Genomic DNA, 27460 nt, shown 5'->3' on the forward strand with positions numbered 1-27460 from the left:
TGACACTTATGTCAAAGAGTTCTAAAGATTAAGACCATATTTTGCCAAAAATGTTTTATTGAGCTCCATTATCATCATGAGAGATGCATCCCAATTGTCTAAAACAATTTCCAATGATTTTATTTTGGATAGCTATCTCTGTTGCAAGATGAACAAGTCCTTCCAAAGTAGAAAGATTAGGATCTTTCTTTAGAACAGTTTCTACATAGGCTTGTTCCGTATGGAGTACTTCCAGATGAGAGGTAATGGAGGACTAAATTTGCATTAGTTTGGCCTTAATGTTGGCCTCTTCTACTGTCAACACAACTAACTCTTTCTATGTGTGAAGCGTTTGGGAAAAATGCTTCTCACTCTGAGCTGGATCTTTTGGTAGCTAAGTGTTGGAAATCTTTAGATTTCGCTCCAAGATTAGTATCCTTTGGCTTGTTTCCTGTGTGAAGTATGAGAAATCACACAACTTTTTATACAATGAGAATACATTCTCAAGTACTTTCTTCACTTTTTCAATCTTCTTTACCAATTCAACTTGTGAGAGTGCTATTTCACTTGATATCTTCTCATTCACTTTCATCTGAAACTTCTTTTCTAACCATTCTAATAATTTGACATTAGTTTCTAGGTCCTCATTCTGTACCTAGTCCACAATATTGGCCAATTGCTCCATGATGAGCTAGGTTTCATTAGGTACTTGCAAGCTAAATGCATCAAGAAATATTTCTTTGATCTCCACTAGTGCTTGCTTTTGCTTATACTCATTTCTAAGTATCTCTTGTCTCTTTCTCCTTTCTAGTGCCTCTTGCACTTCATTTATCTATTGTAGATTCATGGTTCTTGAGTCATATTTCTTCATCAAGTGTAGGGTCTCCATAGTGAAGTACCCTTGCAACCTTGGTAGTACTCGAGCCTGGTGTTGAAATCTGCAATGGTATTGCATCAGTGCTTGGCTTCTTATTAGGAGTCCCTGAGGTAGGCAAGCTCACCAATGTTTGTATTGCCTCTTGTTCCTTAGGGGTTTTCTCCTCTTCTTTACTACCTTGATCAATGATGAAAATTTGTGGAGGTACACCTTGGGTTTGTGCTATAGGAACATCTTGTCCTGTTTGTTCCTTTGCTTGCTCCATGGTAGTTGTTGTCACTCTGACTATAGAATCAACCTTGGCAATTTTGTCTTGTTCTTCTTGCCCTTTGGGTTGATCTGTTGTAGTTGTGGGAGGTTGTGTAGTTTGTTCTTGTATGCTATCCTTCTCCCTAGTTATTTCTATTGTAGCTTTTTGTAACTCATCAACACTCACCAAAATTGGATTTGTGCAAAGTTGTGCCTGCACTGTTGATTGGTGAAGGATCTTTTTGAGATCCTTTGTAGTTAAAGGATTGATGTTATGAGCTAAAGTGTCAAGAACATCCTTTCCAATGACTGTAACTGTAGGTGTTGTATCTAGAGGACTTGGTGGTGGCAATTGAGTGTCTTGGACACTTTTTTCAGTTTGTTGTTCCTTAGTTGTTGCCTCTTCACCATGAGTTTTCTCCACTATCTCTGTCTCTTTCTCTATTTGTTTCTCTCCTTCATCTTTTTCTTTCTCATTCTCTTCTTATTCTTCATCATTCCTACCCTCAAATGGGTCTTCTTGTCATTCCTTCATAGTTGTTAGTCCATAGATTAATTTCCACATTTGTGTGGACTTTTGGACAACATCTTCTATTTGGTTTTGCAAAATCTTGAAGGCTCTATATTTGGGTGCAAATTTTCTCCCATGCTTCTTGCTAGCCTTTGTTATTTAACCTTTAGTAAGGTCAGGCATTACATGAGCCAATGTAGACTCCCTTATTTCTTTCTCCATCTTGAGATAGTAATGCCATTTATTCTCCACTAATGAGCTTAGCTCCTTAGGCATTGAAGTGTCTAGTTCAAGTAGGGTGGTCTTGAACTTAGCCGTCATAGTATGGATAGACTCTTCCACTATGTTCTGTTGTTCTTTTGACAACTTATTGAAATCTATGGTCTTTAGACTAGATAAATTTGCATTATCTCTAATATTATTGCAAATGCTTTCCAATTTAGAAGTGGTTGAATGGCTTACCAATCTAAATTGATCTTCATCAGACTATGTCCTCTCCTTGTCTGATTTAGGAGGTGCAACATACCTTCTTCTCTTTTTTTGCTTTATAGGCCCCTCTTGTTCTGTTGCCTTTTGTTTTTCCTACACCTTTGCCCCTTGTGTTGTAGCCCTGGTATCAGCCCTTGTAGTTGGCTTGGCTGGGCTTGGCTTTGCAGGTTTCTTCTTCCCTTTAGGCTATGCAATTGGTTGTTTCTAAGCTTTCCTCTTCTTTGTCTCAACGTTTGGTGCTTCTTGCTCAACACCTTCTTCTTCATCTGCATCCTCCTCCATACCTTGGGTTAGGGCAAGTGGCCCTTGATCTTTCTCTTCTTCCTCTCCCTCACCATCTTCAACTTCTTCTGTAGTGCCTTCCCCAAATTTGGCTTTCAGCTTCTTTACAAGCTTGTCTTTCTTCTTCAAAGTGGAGGCAGTCTTCGAATTCATATCCACTTTTGATCTTACCACGTCATATGTTCTAGAATGTGGTACATCCTTGTCAATCTCCTCTGCAAGTAGTGTAGTTATTGTTGTTGATGCTTCATCTATGTTAATCTCATACCCAAGAGGTCTCATCCATCTCACTCTTGGTATGGAAGCTTGAATGTATGTGAAATCAATATCTACAAGAAAACATACATCATTTACATGTTTTTCTACCAAAGAAACTGGAATTCAGAGCCTCTGCTTCATTGACTTCTTAAAATCTTCAAAACAGCTAGTCATCAAGGTCTCAAAGTTAGCTCCCATTTGCTCTATGTATTCATTTATTTGAGCTATGATTGACCTATCATTTCTCCATGCAACTTTGCCAAAAGAAGGGAATTCATTCTGATCATAAAAGAAAATACATATCAAAATGGCACCAAATTTGCATTGGGCTCCCTTTGTTCTCCTAATTGTTGCTAGATTCTCATTGATTTGTTATAGTTGTAGCTCTGCAAGATCATATGTATGATCCTTCTTCAGCAGTTTGTATCCAACATCTACTACAATACAAGGCACACTGTTGAGTCTGTTGGACTGATAAAATTTGTGTGCTATAACCCTGACAACAAAATCAACTAGAGGGTCTTGGATAGTGTTAATTGTCACCCCTCTCTTATTCCATTTTGCACTTGTGTTCTTCTCAATTGCCTCCTTGGCATCACTCCTAAGAGTCTTCAGTCGATCTAGGGTTGGGTACCTTGTCACTCTATGTACTATTCTCTTTGTGATCTTGATAGGATCATCCTCCAACCATAAACTACCACCATGCATTTAGCTCAACACTAGTCTAATCCATTTAGTTTTAAAAATAATGGGGAATTCTAAGGCACACGTTAAACTCTTATTTTCAACAATTTTGTATTCATCCTTTAACACTCCATTTTCACACAACTTTTCATATGCCTCTCTCATCTCCATGTCACCTATAGCTCCAATTTTGCAATTATAACATTTCCTTACGTCTTGAACCATTATGACCTTTGGGGGTATGATGGAAAGGGCACCGATTGGGTCATTCTTATATGCAACCTCTGGGATTAGATGAAAATCTAGTTTTCTAACCTCTTTGGATACCAATTGGACCTCAAATGATTCCTTCTCCTAAGCTTTCTTAGAGCTAGACGTCATTTTTCACAATCTAGGGTTTGTTCACAAAGAAAACACAAAACTTCGTAGCTTGGCATAGTCGTAAATACCTTGTAATCGAAGGAATTGTGTTGGAATGTTGTTGAAATCTTCGTATACACTAGTTTCTTTGCTTTGGATTCACTTTGCACTCTTTCTCGCCTTTGCTCTACGTTCTCGCTGAAGAAAAATGAATGAAAATACGATAATATACCCTATTTTCATTGTATTTAATGCTTAGTACATTTACAACTGTCCACTCGATTTCTAAAGGACTCTACTTTACTCGGCTTCCATTCTCTTTCCATCACTTCGGCTTCCATTGGAGTATATTTACTCGACTTCAATTGAGATTTCTTCTTCACCCAATTTCCTCTACCAACTCGGCTCCTACCATTCATTTGATTCCTACTAGTAGCTCGACATATACTGACATTCACTAGGCATCTAAGGACAACTCAACAACATTGGTGAAAAATTGAATTTTAACTTTGCATCTCTAATCATGCTGATCTCTTCTTTTTAGTACTATCTTATTTAGGAACTGATGTATGATAAAGTTTAGTAATTCAATCCCTCATGCCTTCTATCTGCTTAGTTTGATGAAGTGTGATCACTTGACCTGTTAGGTGAAGTGATCCCTTTAGTTGATGAGCTACACTCATCTTTCTTCTTCCATGTCTTATTCATTTCTCCTCTGATGTGTTCAACATCTACCTTCTCTTTTCCTTTGTTGACTTTTGACTTGGGTGCCTTTGACCTTGTTGGGCAATTCTTGTTGATATAACTAGTCTTCAAGCAACCAAAACATGTGGTTTGACTTAACCATCTGTTGTAGTTCCCTTTAAAATGTGTCCTTATGCAATTTTCAGGAATGTGTCCATATTCCTGATAGTAATGACAACTATACTTGGTGTTGTAATCCCAATTGTAGTGATATCCATAGTTATTTCCCTTTGCAAGTTGATTAGGTGTCCACATAGGCTTTGATCTACACTCAAAAGCTCTATGTCCATACTTATTGCAATTGTAGCAGTGACCTTCAAATTTTGGTGTTTTGATAGTCCTAGTCCTACAGTTATGTGCTTGATGTCCTTGTTTTTTTCACTTATGATAGTGACTCACATTCTTAGGTTTGTCATGCTAATGGGCATTCTTACTCCAGCATACATTAGAGGTATGTCCCTTTTTACCACAAAAATTACAAGTAGGTTTAGTGTTCTTACCTTTGTTACTCCTTTCTTCAACAACCTTGGAAGATTCTCCTTGTTCAGTGCTAGTGTAACCAAGTCCTAAAGTATCATTGTTTGCCCTAGGTGATTTCATTAGTTGCTCAAAGTACTTGATTGCCTCATTAGGTTTGTTGAAGTTTTTTGCAATCTCCTTTTATCTTTTCAAGTCATTTTGTAGTTGATCATTTTGCATTTTCAGTGTAGAGGTCTCAATGTCTTTCATATTCAGCTCATGATGTGCATTCATCTTCTGACTTAGGGTGTCTAGCTACATGTTGGAAATTCTTTCAAACTCAATTATCTTTTCCTCCAGTCTATTGGTAAGAATTCTCTTGTCATCTTCTATCATGGCTTTTTCTTTAATGGCCTTTTCTTCTATTTAGTTACTTCACAAAGCATTATGGCTTGTGATTCTTGTTTAATCTTCAAAATTATGATTTCTTTTGCTTGAGCTCTATTCTTCTCCATCAGGTCTACTATTGCTACATCAAATTCTTTGGAATATCCATTTGAAAATAGATTTGAGGTGTCAATCTCCTTGTACTATGTGTCATTCTCAGCTATGGCAATCTCTCTTCTTCTTTTTAAGGATTTTCTCAGTTCCTCTCTAGCTTCCTCCAGTGCATGAAAAGCAAGTTGTATATCTATTGCTTGATTCTCTATGATCTTCCCAAGTTTGTAGACTTCCATTTTCTAGATCTTTTCTCCAAGCTGTAAGGCTCCTTCTTGAGAGAACTAAGCTTTGATACCAATTGTTGGAATTAACAAGTGGGAAGATTTACTTTTGAGAGGGGGAGGGGGGGTGAATTAGAAGTATCTAAATTTAACCTCTAAAACCTTTTAGCTGAAAACATTCACATGCAACTAATCCATCTAATAAACATGAAAGTAAAGACATGCATGAAAATAAACAACACAAGATTTGGTAACCCAGAAACCCTCCAAAATGAGAAGGTAAAACTGGGGTGGGGATGACACCCACAAAATATCACTACAACAATGTATAACTGTTCAAGGTTACAATGTTTGACCACTTCCAATGATCTGCCCTGCGAAAGGCCTGTCCTGTTAAAGACTTTTACACCCTATTAAAAGTAACTTGGTTAAAGGATTTCACTACCCTACTAAAAGTAGGCCTGGTTAAAGGACTTCAGTACATTCACTTGGAATACCACCCTGTTAAATGATCTGATTTAGGATTGACAAGTTTTATGACTTAATCCCAACAATCAGATATACTTTCCCGATCCAAGTAGTAAATGTGTGGCTATGTATTTAAAACCTTTGAAATTACAAGAAGATTTTTGCTTATATCACTTAATTAAATAATGTATTTAATGCATATAAAAGAGAACAATAATGGATGAGAGAGTAAGAAAGGGAATAAAGAAACACAAATAATTTGATATAGAGTTTGTCCAGGTAGGACTACGTCTTTGGGTCCACTTCTCAATTGGGGACTGCTTTATTAATGTCGCTAGGCAAAACACGCCTTCTTACAACATCCAAGCTTCAGCCTTTACGGTCTCTCTCTTTCACACTTGAAGATAATAACTTCGTGCTTAGAATAATCTCTCACCTACAAGCTCTCTCAAGAATTACAAAGCTTCTCCAAATTCTCCCAGGAGCAAATTTTTCCTTCCAAGCTAATTGTCCATCTCTTCTGAATTCGCCTCCTTTTATACATAAAATTTCCCTTATTTGGTATAAAACCAAATAACAAAATTTACAACCATATCCTCATTTTAAAATAACAATTAACCTCATTTTTGGCTTTTATAATTATAAGTCTTACAAAAAAAATGATAATAAAGCTAACACCTCCATAATTATAGGGAACATAATGACAAAATATTTTAAGAGGGAATTTGTACAAAACAACTTCCCGTACAAATTCTAAATTATATTTGGAATTGTTTTCCCAATATAATTTAAAATTCCTCCAAAATTCTAATGACATAATGATGACATCATCAATACTTTTTTTTCTCCGAACTTTGAATGATGATAACTTTCACATACGTACTCCAATTTTGATGAAATGAAGGCCACTGGAAAGCTCTTGATGAGCTCTTTAATTTGACACCCATTGTTGAACACTTTCAAAATAGTCAAATTTCACCCCTAGTTCACCAATTTGACTCAAACTTTGACAAAGCATATCTTGAGCAAACGAGCTCCTTTTTCACCCATTCAAGTTGCGTTGGGTTTAATTTTCCAAGCTCTTCACAATGATGTCATTTTTGAGAGATTTTGAGACTACAAAATTTTTAGACTTTTTGGATCCACTTGGATCATTAAAGGATTTACAAATGGCTGCTAGGCCAACCTAAGTCCATAGGGTTTCCATTATCTAATACAATTGCTACAGAGTATTAGAAAGTCTTTGACTTGATAGCTCTGCAATCTTCAATTGCTAATTCCAGATCCTTGTTCTACTCTTGCTGATCTGATCCTTGCTTGATCTGATGTGTCACTCTACGATATATTGATACTCTGCTCTTCAATAACTAGATTCTGCAATGCTGCTCTGTTTCTCACTAGGTCTTTTACACTTCTCTCTGAATTTCGTTATAGTTCACCCATACACTTCATTCATCCATGCATATAATGGGGTTTCATCCTTCTTTTAAGGATTTTGAAGACTTAGGGTTAGGTATGAATCTACGATCCATATTCATTCTTCATTTTCCCCCTCAATTCTTGCACTTTTCTTATTGGTTGCATGCCTCTTCTATTTTTCTTATTGGATACACGCCGATTGCATAAGTAATACAAAAGATTCGTTCTTATCTTTAATATCCTTCGAAATTCATCTATGTCGGTTCCAAAAATGGTTTACATTTGAATTTGTGAAGGCACAAACTCATATGCTGATTTTGTGTTACTTGGCACATGTTACTGATGCTCATCACATATAGGAAAATTGGCTCACTCGACTCCTATAGTGATTTTGTTTCACTTGGCATCTGTAGTGACTTGGCACCTTATACTTTGCTTGGCACTTGAACTTCACTCGACACCTGAAGATTGCTTGGCTCTTGAAGTTCACTAGGCACCTATTGCATTTACTGACTCGACACACATTGTAGCTCAACATCATCTTGAGAATTGGTTAAGTTTGTTGACACTCAAATGTCAAAACCAATCTAAGACTAACAATAGAGTGACAAATCATTCTTGATCTTTTTGCAAAGACCGCCTTTATGACCTTGCATAACCAAAGCTCCATCCACTCCAACACACACCAACTTTTTGGCAATCTCCATGTTATCTAAACCTCCACATTCAATTAGAGTACTCTTTAATAAATCATATATATTTTTACTTGTCATACTACAATTCAATTTAGCAATAGATAGTAGAAAGGGTTGACGACAAAGATAGTTTACAGTATAAATATGTATGCACACTCAGGAAGTATTATCAATTGTTGTAACTTCATCTAGAGACAATGCAATGAAATTTGAGTGTTTTATTTTTTCCTTCATATCTTCTTTTTCAACTTGTGCAAGACAACTAGCCCATTCCCACCCACTGTTTACTGACCAATGACTGTTCAGATAGTTTTGAACTTTAAAAAAGTGCGATAAAACAATAATTGAAGGGTAGTTTATCATAGGATGTCCTCTACTCAAAATATAAAAGACCACACTTAATTGAACTACTTTTCCCATATTTTGCACTTCCATTTCTTTCCTAATGAAATCTTCAATGGAACCTTTTACTGCAAAATGCTTCTCCCATAATTGCTTGTGTAACTCGTATATTTTGGCATTCCTGATATGCACGGTTGTCCTTTGTTTTTCAAGTTAGCATGGATTTTTCAACTCCGTCTATAGTTTCCTTTTTGTAAACTTTACCAACATGCTTTTCTATGGTATCAATTTTAAGCTGCAACCTTTTCTCCTTCTTTGTTATCTCTGTGCAAATCTTGCATCTACATTCTATAGGAGGCTCACCATCAATTGGATTGGCCACTGGTTCAATGAATCAGTACTTTTCTACCCATTCTAATTAAAAATTCCTTTTGGATAGATCCCAGTGAGATCGATCTTTTTTTTATTCCAATTTTCTTTTCCCCTTTTGTGTATGAACATGATTTATAGAATCACTTTGGTTTTCTCATTGACTGGTCATTAATTGGTTCCAAGTCTATAATATCAGCTTGTGACTCCCTACTCAGGGGAAGCGCCTCCAAATTGCGTTCAAGTTTACCCTTGACTGAGATATTAGGTTTACCAACTTGAACTTCTTCAATATGGTCTCCAACTTGTGATGAATCTCCTTTTTCAATAAGCTTTGGAGATCTAACTTGTGAATCTTGCAGGTTGCCAACATTTCCACCACCAAAATATTCAGATATGGTTCTAGGTTTTGGTAATGGTGGTCTCTCTTGGCTTTCAGGGATCTTATTGGAACCCCTACTACCCCTCTTGTTTGACATTGCAAACTGATAAAGGCTGCAAAAAATAAATCAACTTAGTTGTTGAACAAAAGACTCAAATAGTGACGAGTCAAAGACTGTGAACAGTGATAGTAGACTACTTAGACTGTATATAATAACAATAATATGATTCATTCTCATAAAAAGGGTACTATTGCTATAGTACTACAGTCTACGATATTGCCTAATAAAATTTGCCAACCTATCTTAGCATGTGAGATGTCTAGTCACCAGTGGACACTGGGCAGTAAAACTAAAAAAAACTAGTACCAGTACCACTGTCCACATAAAAAATAAATTAAAAATCACTTAACTTTTATGAAAACCATGGTCCATGAGTCAATGTGCAATGGACTCAACACTGTGAAACTTCAACAACAATAAGAAATGCTAGTCTCCAGACCAGAAAAGAGCGAATTGTGTAGAATAATAATATCTTATAGTCCAATCTAGGTTGGTGAATTATGTGAGATTAACAAGAGAGAATGTCAAATGTAGGCGAAACACACCTTCCTATGCAAGCCCACAATAGGAACAGTTGGCTAAATGAGGCTGGTGGTTGACACATGTCGAGAAAATGGTAGGCGACACCCAACCTAAGGGAAAATTATTTGGTTATAGCAATGGAAAAAGAACGTTGACCAATAAGAAACAGCATGCAAAGGATGGCAAAATTTTTAAAATAAATGTATCCAAAACGTATATTACATTGGTGATTGGACTGATATTTTTGACCAATCATGTGATAACTAATGGGTGACTACCATAGGTGTTGGACCCAAATTTGATAAATATCCGATGACGCAGTTGACTTACGTTACATGTGCTATTCGCCAAATGACGATTGACCCATGAGACGGGATCACCAAAAGGTGAAGATTCGCCACTAAAGTAATCTCTGCATGACACCATCAGATTACATTGACTAAGCATGGCTATGTGCATGTACCAAACCCACCCTCACACATAACTCAACGCCCAAGTCATCATCAAACACCCCCTTTTCAAGAAGAAAGTGATCAAATGAACGTCACCATTCTCTCGCAAAAGAATTCTATTGCCATATTTAGGAAATACTTGCAAAGATGGTGGTTGTCAAGACATTATTAGCTTGTACTATATGTGTATTACTACATGAGCATGCATGATCTATTCAAATATGTGCCACACATAGAGACATGTACACATGTGCACAAACACGTGCATGCACAAACCCACAATCCTAACATATTATGCTCATGTATCTCAAGGTTAAGAAGATCAAGTATTTGCGACTTTAAATAAGCTAAGACAAAAACTTGCCATATTTCTGAAACAATCCTTTAGGAACAAGTCTAAGAGAAATTTGGTATCCTATAATAGATTCAAGAAGAAAATGAAAGATAAAGAGCCTTAGAATAACTCTCCTAGAGTAATTCAAATTAGAAAATCATCACTCAAACACTTTTCTTGGTAAAACCAATATATCAATGTAATGCAAGTAAATAATGCAAGCGTCTATAAAAATATTACCATCCCCACACACCTCTTGCATTTGTCAAAGCACACGCTTACACTACTACCACCACAACTCATCAACAAACACCCCATTCGTAGGAAGATATCGATCAATTAAACATCACCACTCTCCTACAAAAGAAACTAATTTCCACAGCTGGGAAACTCCTTTGTTGCTAAGAGAGTGGTCTTTAAGACATCTTTGGGTTGTATTAAATGAATATAGCTATGTACATGTGCCAAACCCATCCTCTTGCTAACACCACCACAAATCAACAACCCAAGTCATCATCAAACATGCCCTTCTCAAGAAGAAAGTGATCAAACAAACATCACAATTCTCTTACAAAATAATCTCATTGCTACATTTAGGAAACTCCTTCCTTGTGAGGAGAGTAGTCATCAAGATACTATAGACTTGTACTACATGAGCATGACTACAAGAACATGAATAATCTATTGAAACATGTGCCATACATTTAAAATCTATGTATTACCTTGCTTCCAACTTATATGTAACAACAATGAATAGATTGGAAGTAACATAATTGCAAACTTAATTCAAAACATAATCCAAATCTTAAAATAAACTATTTTGATAATTGAAAACATAATCCAAATCTTAAAATAAAATATTTTGATAAATATATACAATAAGACTAATAAACACAATAAAAAAATACCCAGCTTTCCAAACTATTATCTATCTATTAATATAAAATTGTATCAAAGACATTCCATCAAAATGTCAAAATGGGCCCAAAACCAAAATGGAATTGGCATCAGCATTGCGACATGTTGAATTTCATTAGAGAAGATGGCACAAGAGAAGTAGCGTTTCTCCTCATTCCCATTGGGGAAAGGAAAGGTGTAGTATGTCAGAATATCCAGCGCATCACTTGAATGTGTTGAGAAAACGCAGGTCTTAAAACACGAGAGGATAAGTACAAGAGAACTCGAAGGAACTGCGCCACAACTTTTAACCAACCCCCACCACCATCTTCCACTTTTTCTCTTTAAAGCTCTTCGTGCACCTCACCATCCCTTTCAGGGCGGCCATCTCCTCCTCAGACATTTTGTTTTATTATCGCCTTTTTATAATAATTGCGCCATGTTGGTACTCATCTTGGTAGAAAGCCGCAGCTACTTTCAACTTGGGCTTGATTAAACTTCAAAAAATGACATCCCCAAGTTATATAATCTAAACTGATATTCTCGATTCACACCCACCAACTAAAAACAATTCATTTTGCACAAAACAAACACCAAGTGCTGTCTGCATAGATACATTTAATACAAAGTTACTGTGCACAATAATATTCAATTCGCGGTTGGGAGATCTGATTGCCTGCTGGAGCAATAAAATTATTATTTTTTGTTGTGAATTGTGATCGAAGTGCTTCGATTTTCGCTCACGCAGACAAAACAACCACCTTCCCGCACGCACAGCTGGTGTTGCTGCCGGAGGTACAATTCTGCCCTCTTTTCAGTTCCGGAGGTGCCACGTTGATTGCGCCCGAGGATTTTTGTATCAAGGATCTTTGGATCAGAGGTCTTATCTTAGAATGTGAGATTCTTCTCTGGAAGAAGAAAGATGGACAGGGGCGGAGGGATGGGGCTGGACATGCCCATTATGCACGATAATGATCGATATGAACTCGTCAAAGATATAGGATCCGGGAATTTTGGGGTCGCCAGGCTTATGCGAGACAAACAGACCAGAGAGCTGGTGGCAGTGAAGTATATAGAGAGGGGTGACAAGGTTAGTGGATTTTTCATCCTTTATGTTCTCAAAAATTGAGCTTTGACTTTAATTTTCCCCCTTTCCCGTGGACTAAAGTTTGGGGTTTTACTGTAGATCTGGAATTGGATTTGACAGTTGGAAAAAATCGGTGGGGCTTATAGACTTGTTTTTAATAAATGCTTTTCGGGGACGTGAATTGAATTTCATGTCAGGGAAGGTTGAATATGGAACTTTGATGTCTTTTTTCGTTTCAATGAAGTTAAATTGAACAGGGTATTAGGGTGAATTTAATACTGATTGATGTTTAGGGCTTGACCTTGTATAACAGCCTCGTTTTCCTTGGATTGAGGGTGTGACTCAGTGTCGATCAAGAGCTAAGTGTGTTCTGCTGAATGTAAAATGGACACAAGAGGATTCTACTCATACGATGGTGTTGTTACTGTTCAAATTCCCGGTACATTGATTTCAAAACAGGCTAGAGAAACCTTTAGGTTGGTAGAGAAGGTTGAATTCCGGGAACTCCATTATATCTGTGCCTCGTTGCTTTGGATATTCTGAAAAAGGCCGACTTTTACTAGAACTTTGGGCTTCTGGTTTGAAGAATTTTGAAGTCAATGGCAGGAATCAGGAAGCAGGTTCCAGAGAATTAGGTGAAATAGGTTGTATTTAAATTCAATCATAGCTAATTTTTCTGATGCGTACTGACTGCCTTTCTTTTGAAAATAGAAACAAAGGCTCACGGCCGACTAGAAGCAGAGTCAATAGCGGGACTTAAATATGGGGCTAGAAGTTATGTTATGTTCTGACTTTATATGTATGCGTTTGTTTAGTATCGGAGTCCGAGTTTGTTTTGTAAGGGATGTCTTTAGAAACCTTTGTCTAAAGAAGAAGACACGCTTAGATAATCAGCTAATACACTTCTAGACTTGTACATTTGTATGAGTAGTTCTGTTAAAAATGAAGGCTTTATACACTTCCAGTTTATCACAGCAGTGCTGAAGAAGGAGATAATAATCATGGTGACGATCTGCTTATTGATGTTTATAGACTATTCTGCCCTATTCTGATAGAAATTGAGTCGGCAAGCTATTTTTTAAGGCTCTTATCTATGAGCTCTGAGTATTCGGGACTATACAAAGTGGAGGTGTATGTGGTTTTGGATATCTGTTTTTTAACCTTTTTCACAACAGGCTTAATTAAATCAAAATGTTAAAGAATGATGAAGCAACTGAATGTTTATGCTGACCCTAAGAAATATCAAGCTAAAAGAGTAACTGTATTGATAATATGGGGGATACTACCCCAAAGTTGGTAAAGCCGTTTATTCTTGCAACAATTTTCTGATTGAAATGGAAATACCTGGTGATTAAAACTTAAACAATCACCCATTTTCTTGTACAAGCATCTGTAAAAGGGAAGCGAGTAGAGATCAAGACAGTTGAGTTTTTAATTTGAAGAAACACTCGAAAGAACAACAGAGAAGTGCATTGGAAAAATAAAATTTCCAGAATTTGATTCTTCCATCTAATGTTGCATAAATGGAAAATTTAAAATGATTATTCACAAAAAATGCATTTACACTTTCCTGATAATTGTTGAAGGGAAAAGTAAATAGCAGAAAGAGCAAATTTACTTTTCTAGTGTCGTATGAAGTAGCTCTTTATTAAAATTTTGGAAATGGCTATAGTTAAGACAATTGCACGTAGAGTAACCCAGAGAAATTCTCTTTAAGTAGTCATTGAAGGGAAAACTATATAGTAGAAAGAACTAATTTTCTTTTCTAGGGCCATATGAAGTAACTGTTCATTAAAAATTCTGGAAGTCGCTATAGTGCAGTATAATTGCTGCTAGAGCAATACAGAAAGATATTTACAACATGTGTAGGGGTGGACAATGTTTGCAATGCTTTCATCATCTAATCTGAATTTTTATGTGCAGATTGATGAAAATGTGCAGAGGGAGATCATCAATCATCGGTCATTGAGGCATCCAAACATTGTCAGATTCAGAGAGGCAAGCATAATTTTTATTAAACCCATGGAAGATCTGATACAGAAAACTATGAATTGAGTTCTGAGTAGCAATTTGTAACTGGAACTGTTGGTTGAGTACAGGTACTATTGACTCCGACACACTTAGCAATTGTTATGGAGTATGCATCTGGTGGTGAGCTCTTTGAGCGAATTTGTAATGCTGGGCGCTTTAGTGAGAATGAGGTTATCTTTCTTCTCTTATGTTGGATCAGACGCTTTTTACTTATTAAAAATCTCTTTTTTTTCCGCTAATTTTAAGTGATTTGCAGGCTCGATTTTTCTTCCAGCAACTTATCTCAGGAGTCAGCTATTGCCATTCAATGGTATGTGATAGACTGCAGTAGGAATATGTTTCTCATGCTTTGTTTTGGTTCGATTTAGAGCCAGCACTTGGGTCAGAGTAAATTTTTAAATTGCTCTTAATTCTCAAATAAGTTGCAATTGGGTTTTTGCAGCAAGTTTGTCATCGAGATCTAAAGCTGGAAAATACACTTTTGGATGGAAGTCCTGCTCCACGGCTGAAAATCTGTGATTTTGGCTATTCAAAGGTTTGATAAATTGCTGTGTTTATATTATCTTTGATTACTGATCTGTTGAGATCATTAACAATCAAAGAGTTCTACGGCTACTAACAGAAATATGTGCAAACTGCTTTACTACTTGCTTTTCTGTTCAACATTTTGATCAAAGTTTTGATCTTTGATACTATGAATTTTTTATATTATTTGATTAAACTGAATTTGCATTTGATTGGATGATGTTTTTTCCTTGCAGTCTTCCTTGCTTCACTCACAACCTAAGTCAACTGTTGGGACACCTGCTTACATTGCCCCCGAAGTGTTATCAAAGAAAGAATATGATGGGAAGGTAAGAAAGCTAATCCATAGTGTTTAGTTGCATTCCAATTTGGTAGTTGGTGTGCATGGAAATTATTCAAGTTGGCTATGTGTTTTCATTTTTAAAATGAAAAAATTCCTTAATCACAACTTTCTGAATAGGAGTTTGGAAATGCAAACTTCTAGGGTAGAAGTTTGAGTTAGGCAAAAACTTGAGGTTATTACTTTCATAACTATTTATTGACTATATATAACTTCGGTTTGACACCCAAGAGTGACATTAAAAAAGTGCCAAAGTGCTGGATTCTGGGAAGCAGAGGTTCATCAGACCCTCAATTTTTCCAATTTGATTCTTAAGTATCCAACCAACTTATATTTCTAGAACCAGTTTGTTAGTAATAATTGTTCTCATAGTCTAGTTTCAGGGATGGACTAATTCCACAAGGCCTTCCCTTAACTGCAGATAAAACATCTTGAATTAACTGTTGTCTGCAGGGAACTCTTTATATCCTTACTCAAGACAATTAGCTGGCTCAATTTTTTTCGCAGAAGAAAGTTTCAGATTCAAGCAAGCAGTTAATTTTTGTCAACCATGAATCAACTTACCTTGATTATCTGAGACTGTGTGGAAGGATTCAATGGATATCTCTGAAGGATCTTGTTGCCATTGAAAGCATGAATCCATAGCTGAGACAGTGAGCTACACCAAAAATATCCTTCTCCCAAGTGGCTGATAGGGATCTAATAATAAATCTTCCGTGGCCTTGCAGATATTAACAGAGGGATGCATGCCCATGTCCTTAGCAAGAGTCTACATCCATGACAACCAAATGCCGAGACAGTGATTTGAGATTTCATTCAAGATGTAATCCACAAACTGAGAAGAAACTGTAGCTGCATTGATTACCATAGTCTTCTCTCTGTTCAGGATCACTGTTTTTTCTCATCATGTACCTTGGCTTTTGTTGTTCCCTTTCTGCCATCCATCTCTGAAGTGGATGTCATTAGACAGGGCTTCTTTTTCAAGCTCTAGAAAATTACTTGTAGCTTCAATTCCTTGTTTAAAATTTCGTTCCAACCAAAAATAATGATGGTGATTAATCCTGGATGATCATGTCTAGTTCATTTAAATGTAGGCTCTAAATCTTGTAAACTTTCTTTATAATCATACCTCCCATTCCATCATGCATTTCATCTGGTCCATTATCAGGCTACTACTGGCATAATTGATTACACACGTTTTTTAGCAATTCACAAATCATTGTACAGATTATAAAGTTCTCTTGTTTTGAATTGTTTCTCAAGGTTAATTACCTGGTTTTCATTTGTACCTTCTCCCAAGGTCTGATAAATCACTTGAGATTCGTCTGTCAACTATCTCACACACTTTCTTGCCTGTGGCAATGGTAGCTGTGGAAAGGTTTGACCGAAAACAAGCTTGTCGTGCATGTCAAATTAAGTATGGGACGTCTTGAAATAATAGCCTATATATTCAATCTATGAAAAGTAAATGACACTGGAACAGCTTTATTCCTGGTGTTATAATTCTCCCTAGGTTGTTTGAAATTGTCAAATCTGTTAGTGGTTTACATATTCTTTTCTTTAATGTAATTACTTTAATAAAATATGTTTTTACTGCTTGATGATGGAGATCAGTTGTGGCCTTTTTAGTGTCAATGTCATTTATATGAAATGGTTCTAAGTACTTTTCTTTTCTTTTGAAACTACTACAAATATTATCAATGAACGAGTTTTTCTCTTGAAGATGTTGTCGTTATATTTGGTATATTTGATTCTTCCACCACACGGTAATGCATAATTGTATGACGTCTGTCCTAATGTTTTAACTTTTAAACTATTTGGCATTGATATGATAATATTGTTTGCATTGTTTATCCAAATTTATTATTTTTATAGGTATCCCATTTAAATATAAATCTAAATGAAAGATTTTAAATTACCTATGTCGTGATTTGAATTGAAATCTTGTTTGGGGGTGGGGTGCTGGACACTTGAGCACATAAAGAAATTTAATATGTATATGATACAAACATATAGATTACTTAAGTGATAAAAAATAGATACCGTTTACAACATAATTTATGGTATATAACGCTGCGTTATATGCATAGAAATTTTTTCATGTTGTCTCAAGTTATAGACCACAATTCGATAGTTTCTTGTTTGTGAGTCAAATCTCAAGTCCTTTGTATTCTTAAAACTTGGTAGGGCTTATGAGTGGAGGGTTACAAGCTTGTTGAACAAGGCTAACATACAAATTTGAATATGGATTATATGATAAAGGCAAGGAAGTGTTAAGGCAGAGGAATGATCATTAAGGTTTCTAGGACTCATCTCGACAAAGGAAGCAGTACCAAGAGCTTCATCACTTCTATTATATCGTTTTCTCTTTCCTATAACACATATAGGGTCAGATTCTTGGCCTTATACAATCTGTTGCAACCTCAACTTCAAAAATAAGATATCCTATTTTGAATTTCCACTTATGATAGTTGTTTAAAGTCAACAATTCAATTTTAGGTAAATCCATGATCAAAGAAGAGAATCCAGCTGATTGTCCCTCACAATACAAACAATCAACCCCTTCATTCACAAGGAATTGACACTTTTTTGCAAATTCACAATGATGTATAAAAACTATACCAAACCAGCTTCAAAATGAATTTTTTAAATTGTGGAAACAAATATGCAAAAAATGCACAAACTGAAATGAAGTGCTCCCGAATGCCTTTCTGATGCCGCTTAAATCACAAAAGTTGGAGCGTGGAGCCAAAGCTGACAAGCTCGGGAGTGCAAAACCAAGATCATACTAAAACTGGAAAAATCAGCATCAAACAAAAAAACAACTAAAAGATACTTGTACTACTATGAAATTGATGCATTCATCTTTCCGTTGATATCATGCTTACGAAGTCTCACTTCCACATGAGAAAGTTGCACCAGTTTGCAAAAAAATCCTATTTTAGGCACTTTTGGAGCAAATAAAAGCCCTCTAGGGGCTAACACTTCATCACTCACGTCACCTCAGGTTGAGTCATAGCAAAAACTAAAATAAGCGTCAAATGAGATGGCACATAAATTATTTCCCACATGATACTGACCAATAAATAAAGTAAGTTGACAAAAACACTCTCTATGTGGACAAAGTATTAAGGACCTAAACAAACTCACACAATCATATACCAAACCCGTCTGTTCAGTATGAATAGCATGACAACAAAGAAGTGTGGGCCAACAAGGAGCACAATTAGCCAATCTGCTGGGCGATCAAACAAGTCTTTGACCACAAGAATGAGCTCATGCAAGCAAGAAACTTGCAAATATAAATAAAATGTAGATTGCGAACCAATAAACTACCATGTTGGAATAATTAGGTGACTTCCCAACATCCCCAAGATCCTTGAAAGATCTATTGATGTGAGTTTTGTTTGACTACAACATACATAATCAAATACTATACTCCTAACGAAACACCAAATCTCCAACTCTCTCTTGAATAAGGATGCTCATATGCTAGACAATGTAAATGGATTGTGTGACCATACGAGAGTACCCCAGGGTTCCTCCTTATTGTGGACTTAACTAAGTTCTATGATGTGATATGTTGGTTGTCACTAAAAGACTTACACTATACTTTTAGTGGTTACCAACTTGTCTTTAATTTCCTCCAACCAAACGACTTGCAAACATATAAGGGTCTAGGATTTCTAATCGATCTCTACAATGTAGTAGACACTAGATGTCTTTGTGAGTCTACCAGACTTTGTTTAGCCTTCAACATCAACCAAGCTAGTGCAATCTCCTAAGTTAAATGTAAGATGTTCAAACGACCTCCATTCCATTAACACCATCCATTGATACATATCAATGTGCAAGCAATAGTTGGAGTTAAGCTTATGATTATGCTAGTTGACCACTCAAGGAAAACTTACGATCAAAAAGTAGCTAGTGGTTTGGTCTAATAGAGTTCAACAAAGATGCATACAAAATGTCTTCGAGTCAACTCAATGCTACTTCTAATCAACATGAAATAAAATTCTAATTTAAGTGAGGAAATGTAGAAACCATGCAATACTCAAAAACAACACAAGCAATCCACCATGAAGATCAACAATGAATCAACAATTACTTTGTTAGTATTGTGGCATCAATTTCAACAAGTCCCCTCCTCTATCTAATCTAATGAGTTACAAATGAGAAGGCCTTGGCTTTTTATAGTAGTCTCCAGTAAAATGAGTGTCCAAGATCGATTTGAAATCAAGGGCCAAGATTAATCTAGCACAATCCTAATTAAGGTTTCATACCTCTAAAAACAATTATCAAACGTCTGCCTGATTACAAAAGAGCACCAGCACGTGGGCCATTGGTAAAATTACATTGCATCGTGGGCCAATAAGAAGAGGGCTTAGGTAGAAGCTTGCAAGAGAAGACACTCATCAATTGGCCAATAATAAAATGCCACATAGGCTTACAACAAGTCTTCTTTGACTTTTCCTCTTTTGGCAAATTCAATGAATTTAGACATAGTATTGTTGAGCTCTCCCACTGGGACACTTGACACGATTTGAATGGTTGAAGAAATGGGTACCACCTCAGCATGCTCAACCTATAGACTTGATAAATACCCTTTAATGATGAAGAAATATCTCTTGATAATCAACATTATCAAGCCTATTCTTGGCTTCTTGACGTGTTCATGATGTCCTGATCTTGAAACAGAAATATGCTTTTGAACTTGTACTTGACCTTGCACTTGCATCTTGACTTGATCATTTAATTTGTAGCTCGCTGTTGTATGAAGTCCTCATGCTGTACTTTGCTTGAAATCCTTGCCACAACACTACCATGTTCTTGAAGATCTTTGATCTGGTCCATTCTGTTTTTTGATTTTGAATTTTCACCATCCTTAGCTCCATCCATGTTCAACCTGCCATACAACATCATATATTAGATTTCTATATTCTAATTTATGACATGGTAAGTAACAATATCTCTTATGAATCACCTTATGAAAGTCTGATTGAAATCAGTGTTCAAATTTACAAAACTTTCATTATTCTCTGATTTTTTGGTTGGGAACTCACCTGCTAAACATGTTTTCACAACATTGAATGTGCTAAGAGAATCTTATCACAATTGGAGAAACTTGCTACCGATGAAAAGTTAAAAGTCTATTTCTTTAGGTCTGCAAATAAGTTGGTGCTTTTACACTTTGTAAATTCTAGTTTTCAGCACCTAAGTTTGATGGACTTCCTACTTCTTTTGCAAATGTGGCCAAATTTGATGTTTCACCACCTACAGGCCTGATGTTGTTTCCAAAATAAAATTCACAGCCCTCCCTTAATGTTCTGATTTCCTTGAATTTTGAAGTCTTGGCTGCACTGAGAAATTGATGAGCTTAGAATTCGGATCTGAGGTTTTTGAAGGCTTAGAATATTCAATAGTCTGATATATGTCCAAAACGACGATACTCCAGTACACCAACGTCATTTTGGTGGCACAGCTCAGCTTAGTTGGTGGATCTGTGTCAAGTACAAGTCTGCAAACGTGCTTAGAATGCTGCAAATCTATGTAATTAGGCATGTAGAGCCTTGTAATCAGCCTTCTCTGCACTTGTCTTCCTCCAGAATTAATTAAACTCCCTTTACTTTGCCCCTTATGTGGATCAAATTGCTCTAGAAAGACCTGCATTTGTTTTGAAGTATTGAAATGGCCTTGCTTATATATAGTTGATATATTAGATTGTTTTCTTCTTTCAATGCTACAAAATTGAATATTCACCGACGACTATTAAATGTTTGAAGATGTATCCCCCTTTTCGCACTCAGTTTATATGGGCTTGATCCATCAAAGGAGGCGTCTCCATGTTTAGGCCGACTTGGGTCTCTCCCATTAAAGTCATGGCTCTTGGAGTTAATTCATGGCTCTTAATTAAATTTGTGTTTTTAAAAATTAATTTGACTGCCTCAAGTATCATCTTGCATGGATGCATAAAACAAATGTTTCACATTTTGATCTAGTAAAGCCCAATCTCTTATGAGAGGTTATGGCTCCCCTTCTTTATATGAGGAGTTACATTAGAATAGTAGGTGGCAGCAACTGTAACTGCTACAGGCCACTATGATAACTATGATTATGAAATCATGATTCTGAAATTTATGATACACCACTCATTGTTGAGCTTGACATTAACTACTAATAATTAATAAGTATGAAATATGATATTTTGAAGTTTTATTGTTTGTCGTTTATGTTTGTTAAGATTAGTAGTAAATATGTCTTCTTTTGTGTCTGGAAATTTTTGGGTTGTTTGCCAAGTCTGAGTCAAATTTGGGTTCCTCGAGTTGTGTTGGGTGATGAGTTTTTAATCTATGATGACACCTTTGCATGGAGATGTATAGAGTATTGACAATTTTGACACAACTTTATCTTACATCCATTGACTTAATGACAACTTCTTTCACAAGAGGTGTAGGGATACTGACATAGTTCACACATTTTTTCTTCCATCGGGTACTGACATGCATAACAATAGAAAATTGTGCAGCAATTGTGCCTTGCACTAGAAGTTTGCACCACAACAATAGCTTGTTCAACAACTACTTGCATAGCAAGTGTGCTTTGCAAAGTACATGTTGTGACATAATCACTCATCGTCCCATTGCAAATGCAGACCCTCATTTTTTTCGCTTTTTGAGTTTTTTGGGTTTTAGTGTCTCAGCTTCAGTCAATGGTCTTTTGCCAGTGAGAGTTTAGATAGTCGCAGCAGTTTAAGGTTTTCAAATTCAGTTTACCTAGTTCAAGGGTGTCATCAAAAAGTAAAAGGAAGAAAGCCTGACCAAATGAGTTTTCTGATACTGCAGAAGTGTTCAAAAGGGCCAAGGGATGAAGATCAACATTGCTTGATGTCAATTTTGACATCCTACTGTTTATGAAAATTGATTTTTTTGCTTTTTTGCTTTTTTCAAATTTTCATTTTCGGCATTTAGGCCAATTGAGTTTTTTTTTTCTTTTTCCCAGATTTCTATTTTTAGAAGTTTCTATTTTGGGAAGGCCAAAGGTTACAACTTTAACCAAGAAAAGTGAAAAATCAGCCAAGTGCAAAGTTCCCTATTTTCTGTACCATATCTGTCTGGGATTTCAAGGAAAAAGCATGGAAAGTTGTAAAGATTCTTGATTTCAATCCAGGAAAAGTTGTGAAAATTCTTGGAAAATCCTTGTTCCAATATCAAATATATTAAAAATCTTGAAAAAATAAAGAAAAACTACGGAAAAGAACACTGATGGGAGCGTGCTGATTATTGAAATTCGGCTGTCTGAATTTTTTTTGGATCTTCTAAAATATGGAACCTCCATTATTGCTCCTAGGGATTTGAAACCACTTTCAAACATCTCGACAATATATACATAAAATATAACTTAAAGTCACATTGGCTTATTACTAAATGTCCTAGCTACTGATGCGCCTTAGAACAGGCAGGAGGTTGAATCCGGAAGCTGGTTGAAGTGGAGGCAGGTGCGGACTTGTCCTGATGCTGGCCGGAAGCCATTCCCGTCCTGCTGGACGCAATTCTTCCTCCAAATTCCTCAGTGTGGAAAACCTATTAGAGGTTTTAATTTCGAATGCATCTGCCAATTTAAGGTTTCTCCTTCTGAGCTCTAACCGTGGTGAAGTTTTTCTTTTGATTTTTTTATTTGGGCATGGTGGGCTTCTTAGTCACAAGGTTTGCCGAATTTTCGGCTTGAGGTTCAAAATTTGGTGAATCTGTAAGAAATGAAAAAAATTCGTTTAAGTTCGTCATTAAATTCGTGTGAAGTTGTTTTGGGGTTTTTGGGCAAAAAAAGCTTCTAAAACAATAACCTTCACTTGCGTATATGAAGCTCGGTTAGGGCAAAAATGATTGTCTGAATATCACAGTGCCGTTGTTGAATATTCCAGTGCTGTTCGAGGGTCGTGTCTGATGGCGTTTGTCTACTCCAACCTCCTGCCATTCGTCTACTCCAATCTCCTGCCATTTGTCTATTCCATTTCTGTTTGCATTTGCTTTACTCTTTGTTTGCTCCATTCGCTCCCTGTTTACAGATACTGTGTCATCCGCAATGGCCATTTGTGCCTGACGTTCTCGCTTCAATAACATTTGTATTTATTTATTGTGGCTGGAAAGTTTAAAAAGATTATAATAATCATTGTTATTTTTATTATTATGTTTTAATATTATATAGATTATGACAATAAATACCCATAAAAAAAGATTATGATAATACATTTTATGTTTATTATACCTGTATTACCAGTAAAACATTTGTATGTGTATTTATTTTATCTACAAAAATATTTATATTTTGTGTATAATTTATGCTATTTATTTATTTATCATCAATAAGATATTAATATTTTGCATACTTATTTACGATTATTAATTAATTTATTATTACAATATTATTTTTATTTTTATTTTGTAATATTCACAATTTTATTTTAATAGTAAAGGTTAGGTAAAAATATTATTATTCTTTTATTTTAATTCTTTTTATTTGCAATGAAAAGTAAAAAAAATATCATAGTCTATAATCATCTCTACAAAGTTGAACTCTCCCATGGTTAGGTCTCTACAAAGTTGAACTCTCCCATGGTTAGGAATCAAGGTTATATATTTATATTTTTTTGAAAATTATATAAGTCGAATTTATTGTCGAATTTTTTTCAATTTTTTTGCCTTCCCGAACTTTTTCCGAACTTCATGGTTGTCGAACTCGAACTCGAATTCGAACCTTGTGACTTAGGTGGGCTTTATTGAATTTTCAATATATTTAAGACCATAGCGCTATATTGGCTTTTTCTTTCAAGATTACTCGCCATTGGATGTAATTACTGATTTCTTTATAGAAATAATATAAATGGTGTTTTGACCTAACAGAAGTAAACATATCAGTTAATTAGGATGAACATTACAGTCATCTTTTTTCATGAATTATTTCTCTTGCCTCAGTAGAGGTTGGTTTTTAATCAATGGAAATATCTTTTCTAAATATCAATGGAAATTACTCTACGAAGAAAAATTACCTTTGTATGAAAACCATTCTTGAGAATTAGCGAATTGCATATCTTTTTGTGTTTTGAAGTTGGGACCTATTCCACACACACACACACACAACTATATATATATACACACATCCGCATCCCCTTCCCCCATAAAAAAATTGCGCAATTGTGCACCCGCTTACTGTATCTGCTTCCGGATCCGTATTCGAATTGGTAACGAAGCTTAATATTATATTTTATGTATAGATTCCACCCTCCAAGCTCGAAATTTCTGAAGTCAACACCAAGTCCACCTTGTGAAGCTTGGAGATCTCATTGCAGCACAATGTCCGCTCAAGTCTAGGAATTTTAAAAATTGACTAAGTGCAGATAAATCCGCAAACACAAGCAAACTCTTCCCACCCTTGAGAAGTTGTAGAAGAAAGCTAGATAGAGACTGGCTCATTAGAAGCAAGATAAAGATTTACACACAAGAGAAATTCTAGAAGAAAGCCAAGAGATCAACCAAGTATTCATAAAGTCGACCAAGTTCATTGAAAGTTAAAGAAAGAAAGAAATAAAATAGATAAGAACAAAACATAGAGATCAACCTCTTTATGGCTATATATTATATGCAAACTTGGCATTATATTCATTCACAAGTTGGAAATCACATCTGTAGAGTTCAGTTCTCGGCAATTTTTATTTTGTTTTCAAAGGCCAAGTGGAGACATTGGATGCTTTTCAGACTGAATGTTGGCACGAATCAGATATTCCAAATTTTTTATTGACGTTTACAGGTGATTTTCAGGTAATTTACCTAAATTCCTTGAGGATTTTCTTAAGATTTTATAATCTGATTGACAGGTTCAGAATGATTTATGTGGACTTGAAAGAGATTTTCAATCCAAATTCAAGATTTCAATCGGCAAATTCTCACAGCCGGGGGAGATGCAATGCCATTTATTGTTTGGACAGAATTTTAACAAGTGTCGAGCAAGTTCATCCTTGCTTTTTCATATTTATAGTCCTAATTCTTGACCGAGAACTCAAATTCAGGAAGGATTAGAGGAGGTAGATGCCAATACAATGAGGAAACTATAGTGATTCTTTTTTCTCAAACCAAGATAAATTCTGCCTTGAAAAGACAAGAAATCTGATTAACACATTGCAAATTTCTCGTCAAGGGGTGAAGTCTGCCCAAGAATAAATGGAAATTCTTGTTTCCAAGCCAAGTCTGCCCAGCCTAGGATGACTTCAAATTTGGCTAAGTCTTGTCAAGTGTTAGGAAAATCCACAGTTCTGCAAGAATTGCTTCCAAGGAAAACAAGGGGAGTCTTGAATCCATGATGAAATCTGCTTTGGCAAGGAGGGAAAAAATAGTTCTATGTCATCAAAGTTTTCCTTCTCATGATAACAAATTGGCTAAGTGTCGACAACATAGGTGAAGAATGCAGACCAAGTGATAAAAATTCACTCTTTGGAGCCAGAGAAAAGTTGGAAAATTGTGGAGTCCAAAGCCATTCAAGGTAGAAATCTTTACGTATATTTAGAAATTTCGATGTAGGGAAGAGTAAAAGGTCACGTTTTAAAGAGAAAATGTTAAGTTTATGCATGGAAAAGAGAGTAAAATCATTATTAAGTAATGTTGAAAATGGCCCAAGTATGGGAAATAACCTGAAAATCAGAATTGAAAGTGCATTTCCAAGGATGAGACTTCATCATTTTTCTAATCCATAAAGGATCTTTAGATTAAAGGAATGATTGGTGAAGTCATTTTAATGATTTATTGACAATTTTCTCAATGATGAAGAAACAATCAAGGGTAGACAAAGATGAAAGAGATGCTACGACAACCCTGCATTTTCAAAGATCAAGATCAAAAGAAGGAATTCAAAAGGGCACAAGGAAAGATGACATTTATAGACGAGGAAAACAAACACAACCAAGGATTTAATCACCTAGAAAGAATTTTAAGATAGGGAGGATGGCTGGACAATCGAAGATTTCAAAGACATCTTCTAAATTTCAAAGTTCACACCACGAAATCCAAGATCTTGTATCGAAGATGAAGAAGAAAATTCAGAAGGGAGAAATTTTTGAGTTCAAGGATGTTAAAAGATGATTTAATTTGGGAATATTCTATTTCCAAAATTGAAGATGAATTGTTCAAAGCCAACTTCATTTGAAGAGCTGAGCATGTTGAGGTGGCAACCACTTGCCTCCACCTATCATTAGTTTCAAGACAATGCATCCAAGTTCAATGAGCCTGAACTTTTCTTCCATCAGGGTAAGCTCCTTCTAAGTGCTCCTTCTAAGTTCATTTTTCATTGATTCTCACTAGATAATCATTGTATTCTCTAAATCTTGGTTCTCAATCTTTAATTGATCTTGGCCTTTCATCTGCTTTTGAACTCATATATGAGACTCCTCCCTCATTTGTAAGGGAATGATTCAAAGAGATTGATGGTGAATTCGATATCTTTTGCAAGTTGCATGGTTTCTTGTCTCTTACCTAGAGTAGTTTTAGTTTCAAGTTTTAGAATGAATAAGGATTTGATAAAAATGTTTATTGTAGAATCAATATGTTCATATCTCTGATAGTTGGATTTTCTTAAAATATTGTGCAAGGTTAGTTTGAACTTGTGATTGAAAACTTAACTTCCATTATCATGTTCATTGTTCAAATTTTGGTGAGCATGTCTAATGTGAAAATCCTTTGAATCCCTTAGAAGATAGCACCTTCCTTGTGCAGTTGTTGAATTTGGCAAAGCAAGGATTGGCTTAGATTCTATGTCTGCAAATTTGTCGCCAAAGGTTCATAGGCTTAGTTTAGATTTAGAATAATCTTCCTCAACCCTTACGTTTTTTTCTAACTTTTTTTTTTGAAATCTCACTAGAAGTAGAATTTAAAAGCACAA

The 27460-nt window shown here is 35.7% G+C and overlaps 1 protein-coding gene across 1 annotated transcript in view; it reads left to right on the forward strand.

Moving 5' to 3' along the window:
- Window positions 1–12107: 12107 nt before the first annotated feature.
- The window catches only part of LOC149552109 (serine/threonine-protein kinase SRK2A-like), a 29466-nt gene continuing 14113 nt past the window's right edge, over window positions 12108–27460 (forward strand). Inside the window, exons 1-6 of the mRNA XM_089787584.1 lie at window positions 12108–12645; window positions 14566–14640; window positions 14742–14843; window positions 14930–14983; window positions 15116–15208; window positions 15435–15527. Of these exons, the coding sequence (XP_089643710.1) occupies window positions 12478–12645; window positions 14566–14640; window positions 14742–14843; window positions 14930–14983; window positions 15116–15208; window positions 15435–15527 (585 nt within the window). The 5' untranslated portion in view covers window positions 12108–12477. The remainder of the gene's footprint in view (window positions 12646–14565; window positions 14641–14741; window positions 14844–14929; window positions 14984–15115; window positions 15209–15434; window positions 15528–27460) is intronic.

This window comes from Cupressus sempervirens, chromosome 6, assembly GCF_028749045.1.
Source record: "Cupressus sempervirens isolate cs-2001-9-10 chromosome 6, ASM2874904v1, whole genome shotgun sequence".
NCBI lineage: Eukaryota > Viridiplantae > Streptophyta > Pinopsida > Cupressales > Cupressaceae > Cupressus > Cupressus sempervirens.